At 56.3% G+C, this 5488-nt stretch overlaps 1 protein-coding gene across 1 annotated transcript in view; it reads right to left on the bottom strand.

The window, feature by feature from the left end:
• The window catches only part of NRBP2 (nuclear receptor binding protein 2), a 24147-nt gene that overhangs the window by 15893 nt on the left and 2766 nt on the right, over positions 1 to 5488 (bottom strand). The window contains exon 2 of the mRNA XM_015416964.1: positions 4162 to 4202. Within this exon, the coding sequence (XP_015272450.1) occupies positions 4162 to 4202 (41 nt within the window). The remainder of the gene's footprint in view (positions 1 to 4161; positions 4203 to 5488) is intronic.

Below are 5488 nucleotides of genomic sequence, written 5' to 3'. Positions count from 1 at the left end.
AGAAGAGGGAGGGTAAGTTGCTTCCTCCCTTCCTCTCCCCACCCCTGCCTGCCTGGGGCCAGGGAGGGCCTTCACGGGGCTTCCTTGCACTCCTAACCCTCATCGGGCTTAGCAGTGTCTGACAGAGGGATTTTTTGAAATGTTGATCTTTCTCCCGTACTCCTTCCAGGCCTCAGTATGGTAACAGCATGGAAGCAGGAAAATGCAAACCTGGAAAAGCCAGTGCTGAAGGCCAAGATAGAGAAGGGTTGAACAGCTGCCATGCATTTCCTTTTCGAGTTTAGACAGGCGGGAACAAAGGGGAACCAAACACTGCAAGATACCAGCTTGCTGAAAGGGTCACCCAGCGGGCTGGGCTGAGAGGAAACGGGCCCTGAGGCCTCAGACGGGCCTTTCAGTCCTACTCTTTGTCTCTCCCCCAGACTGAGGCAAACTGGGAGATGAAGGCCAACAAGACAGGAGGAGAGTTGATACGGAGAAGAGGGCCACGTGTGGATGGACGGACGGGAGACGATCCAGAAGGCAAGTTCTTCCGCGAAAGCGGGAGGCTTGCAGTGTAAGCAGGGGGTAACTGGCAACTTGAAGCCTGGCGCGACACCAGGGTCTGAAGCTCCCGATTGTCATGCCTGCCCCTGCTGATGTCATGCCTGCCTTTGCTGATGCCCCTGAACAGGCTCCTGAGGACCCTGAACAGGCTCCTGAGGACAGTACTGCAGCAGAAAGGCAAAGACTGGATCCTGTAGCTGAAAGCTATCTAAGTGGTGAGGAGGATAGAGCCTCCCAGGGAACACCTGCAAGGGATCAGTCTCTGCTGCAGCCCAGTAATTCATCATCAGACTCGCCTCCACCTGTAACCAGGCTCAGGAATGTAAGAAGACAACAGCTGAGAGAGCGAAGGCAGAATGCACGCATGCGTGCCAGAAGATCTCTTAGTCCTGATTACTGACAGGATCCTGTCCTCACTCCTGGCTAGCTAATGAGTTGATTAGCTAGCACTGTATATATGCAAGTCTGTTGCCAGCAGTCATTTGTGCTGGCAACGTCGTTTGTTCAGGACCTGAATCCTTGCATCTCTGCTCCAGACCTTGTGGAATTCTTCTCGGCTTGATCCTCGGCTTTTGACCTTTGGCTTTGTTGACCCTGCGTTCATCTCTGACTCCTCTGGTATTGTTGTGATTTATGGACTTGAAACTTTGGTATGTCTGACCCTGCTTTTGGACTGTGATTTAAACCTGCTTGAACCTTGCTACCTGGTTTGCCCAGCTTGACCTCGGACTGTTCCTGGACTTTTGCTTGCTTGTGTCACGCCCCCTGGTCCTGCCGTGACAAGCTCCTTCAACCCTTCCTCTAAGGGACTTGGTCCACAGACCCCTCACCCTCTTCACTACCCTCCTCTGGACACACGTTCCAGCTTGTCTGCCTCCTTCTCAAATTGTGGTGCCCCAAACAGAAGACAGTCCTTGTGAAGCGGTCCTTCCCATCACCTCCCACCGGAGCCTTTTAACCAGAGATGCTGCTGTGGACGGAAAACAGAACCTCCTGCCTGCCAAGCAGATGCTCTGCCCGCTGTGCCGGGGGAGAGGCAAGGCTCTGGTTACAGGCCACGGAGCGAGCACACAAACACTCGGTGAGAAGCCGAGTCACAGAATCCGACAACGAGACCCAAAGGAGGTGAGGACTGCATCTCCGGTTCAGCCACACAAACGAGACAGAGAACTTCGAAACGTTTACTGAGAACTGAAGAGAAAATAAGCCTCATCTGATTAGGCGGCAGTCCCTCTCAAGCAAGGCGGTCGGGCGACACAGTCCCGGTCATGTCCTGACACCAGCAGCAGGTTCTGCGACCGACCGTCGATGGCGGCAGAGTCTCCGCCTCTATCCTCCGCTCTGCTCCCCTGACTCTCCTTTCCCGGGGGGAGCCTCCCGGCTGCCCCGGACATTCCTGTCCATCCCAGACAGCTCCTGCCCAACAGGTCTTGGTCGCCACACGGGCAAAGAGCCGGCCGAGGAGGGCCCTTCCACACGGATCTGTCCTCCTCCTCTCATCGAGAGAGCCGGGTGCCCGACGGGCAGCACCCCCACCACAGACGCCAAAGAGGAAGGGCCTGAGCCCCGCTCGGGATCCCACAGCCAATCGGAAGGAAGAGGCCAGCACCTGCTTGGCTGGGGACCACTGCTGCTTCCGGACCGATGCGGCAGCCCTGGCAGCTGCTCAGCTGTGTGCCCGTCTGGCCCGGGGGCTCAGAGGCCAACCGCCCTGCCCAAGGCAGGATGCCTCGTGGTCCTGGGGCGAAGCTGCCAAGGGAGCAGGAGTGTGTGGGGGGGGGGCACCTCTGCCTTGACTGCTGCTGCCACTGCTTGAGCATCTTCTCGCCGGGCTTCTGTTTGGTGTCGCTGCAAGAGACCAGCACGGCTCAGCTCAGCTCCACTGCGCCTGCCAGCTGAGTCGGGGCTCTGTGGCCCTCCTCGCCTGGCTCCCAGCGGGCCTCAGCCCCAGGAGGCGAGCCTTGAAGCAGGCCGGCCTCCCTCCCCTCAGCCAGCCCGCCGGAGCTCAGAAGAAGCCACCTGAGGGCCAGGAGGCAGAACGCTCACCCGAGGCAGCCCCCCTCCAGCATCAAGGGAGAGAACAGAACGGGGCACCACGGAGATGTCTGGGGCCGGACACACAGAGTCCTCCCCCCCCCCCCGGAGTCTGAGAGCAGGCGCCTCTGATAAGCCGGCCCCCAGCTCCACGCCCAAGCAAGATAAGCAGCTCCTCTGCACACCCTGCACACCCAGCAGACTCTCCCCTGATCAGGCTGGGGGAGGGGGAGGGGTCCTGCCTGCCTCTTGGCTCCGCCTGTGCCCCTCCCCCCCCCCGCTCTGGCAAAGCAGGAGGGCAGGGGTGCCGCACAGGCGCCTCCAAGAAGGGGGGGAGGCGGGGGCTCTGGGGCGGCGGGCACGCAAACACCCACACGGAGTCTTGCCAGTTGGCAGGTGGTTCCACAGGCTCCTTCCCCTCTACTACCAAGGCTTAACACGCAACAGGCCAATTTATATGGCCGGTGGAAAGGCAGGTCGGGGGCAGACCACGCCTGCCACTCAAAACCACTTGGCGGGCCGGTTTTGTTCCTCCACGGAACGCGCCCTGGAGGAAGCCCTTGTCTGAGATGATGCTGGGGGCAGTGTGGCAGAGGAGGTGGCAGAGGAGTGGAGAGTGGCAGCCAGGCCAAGCAGTGGCGTCCCCTTCTGAGACTCGGGGGGGGGGAAGTCTGGGAGAGGCCCCCCCCACTCTGTCCCTGTCGCCAGCCCAGACCTGCAAGACTGTAAAGGCAGCAGCAGCGGTCTAGTGAGGAATAACTTCCTGTGTGCGGAGGCAAGAGCTCTGCGCGGAGTCCAGCTCTCGGGGAGGGGAAAAGCCTCAAGGGGATGAAGACGGCATCCCTGGCTGTGTGTGCCCGTCCTGAGGGCCACAGGCACAGACCACTCGGCAAGGGGACGAGGCAGACTCATGGAGGAGAAGTCTGTCAGTGGCTGCCACTCACCATGGCGACTGAGGGGAACTCCCCCCCCCCCCGCATTCAGAGGCACTAGCCAGGAGGCAGCCTCAGGGGAAGGCAGGCTTTGTGCCCTGTCCTTGGCCCTCCGGAGGAGCTGGCTGGCCGGCCGCCGGGTGAGACGGGAGGATGCTGGTCTGAGTGGACCCTCCGATGGTCGGATCCAGCGGCAGGGCTCTCCTGATGTCCCCACCCCACTGAGGTCTGCTAAACAGACTTCCCGAGGGAGACCGCCTCGCTCTTGCAGCACCGTGAACGGATATCAGTCAGACATCAGACCTCTGGCCAGCAGAACAGAAAACTGCAAGTTAATGGTTTCGGTTAAAATCAAGCAAAACTCTTTTTGCTAGGCAATAATTTAAATAAAAGGCAGGTGCCAGTTAATGCTATGAATCCAGAATAAACCCATGCGATTAAACTCAGATTTCCCATTCTTCCTTAAGCGCGAACTAAATACATATTGACCACAAGTCTCTAAGGCAAGGGCAAATGATATTCTAAGCTGAAGGGCGGAAAGCGATGCGAAACCGGGAGCCTGGCCCACAAGAGATGTCCAGCCCATACAATGCCTCCTTTGACTGGAAGCCACCCGCGCAAAGCCTGACCGGACACCTCTGCAGGGCACCTGTGTGACGGCCAAGGCGACAGGGACCAAAATCAGTCTCTCTCACTTCACGACACGACGGCCCTTGAAAGAAAACAACTTGAATAAATGGATCATTCAAAGCAGGTGAACAGGTGAACGAGAAAACATCTTCATGGCTCCAATTAAAACTCTCCAAACAGAGTTATAAGGCTAAAAGCAGAGACTTTAAAGAACAGAAAAGCTGCTATTTTTGCAGCTACACCAATGCAGCGTCTTCAGAGTCAATACAGAACTACAGACCCGCAGTTGAGCCCCCTTACATAGGTCCACATGAGAATGCATCAGTGAACAGGAATACAAGTAGTTAAAGCCATGAATATGTGACAGACGCAGCACTAGGGTTGTCAACCTCCAGGTGGTGGCTGGAGACCTTCTGGGACAACAACTGACCTCCAGAATGATACGAAGTTGTTCAGGGTGGTGAGAACCAGGGAGGATTGTGAGGCACTCCAAAGGGATCGGTCGAGGATGGGCAAGTGGGCGTCAACGAGGGCAAATGGGGTTCAATGTGGCCAAGTGCAAGGGGATGCACATTGGAGCCAAAAATCCCAACTATAAATACACGTTGATGGGGTCTGAACTGGCAGAGACTGACCAAGAGAGAGATCTTGGAGTCCTAGTAGATAACTCACTGAAAATGTCGAGACAGTGTGTGACTGCAGTAAAGAAGGCCAATGCTATGCTGGGGATTATTAGGAAGGGTATTGGAAACAGATCAGCCAATATCATCATGCCCCTATATAAATCAATGGTGCGACCTCATTTGGAATACTGTGTGCAGTTCTGGTCACCACACCTTAAAGAGGATATTATAGCTATTGAAAAAGTGCAGAAAAGGGCAACTCGAATGATAAAAGGGTTGGAACACTTTCCCTATGAGGAAAGGTTAAGGCGCTTAGGGCTCTTTAGCTTGGAGAAACGACGACTGAGGGGTGACATGATTGAGGTTTACAAGATTATGCATGGGAAAGAGCAGGTCGAGAAAGAGGTCCTTTTCTCCCTTTCTCAAAAGACAAGAACTCGTGGGCACTCCATGAAACTGCAGAGCGGTTGGGTTAGAACAGATAAAAGGAAGTACTTCTTCACCCAAAGAGTGATTAACGCATGGAATTCACTGCCACAGGAGGTGGCGGCAGCTACAAGCATGGACGGCTTCAAGAGGGAATTAGATAAGCATATGGAGCAGAGGTCCATCAGTGGCCCCTATTAGCCACATGGTATAGATAGGCACTCTCGGTCTAGGGCAAGTGATGCTCTGTCTTCTTGGTGCTTGGAGGGGGGGAACAGTGGGAGGGCTTCTAGTGTC

Source organism: Gekko japonicus, unplaced genomic scaffold (assembly GCF_001447785.1).
Source record: "Gekko japonicus isolate JY-2015 unplaced genomic scaffold, Gekko_japonicus_V1.1 scaffold505, whole genome shotgun sequence".
In the NCBI taxonomy this organism is placed as follows: Eukaryota; Metazoa; Chordata; class Lepidosauria; order Squamata; family Gekkonidae; genus Gekko; species Gekko japonicus.
This window is presented reverse-complemented; position numbering and strand designations above follow the sequence as displayed.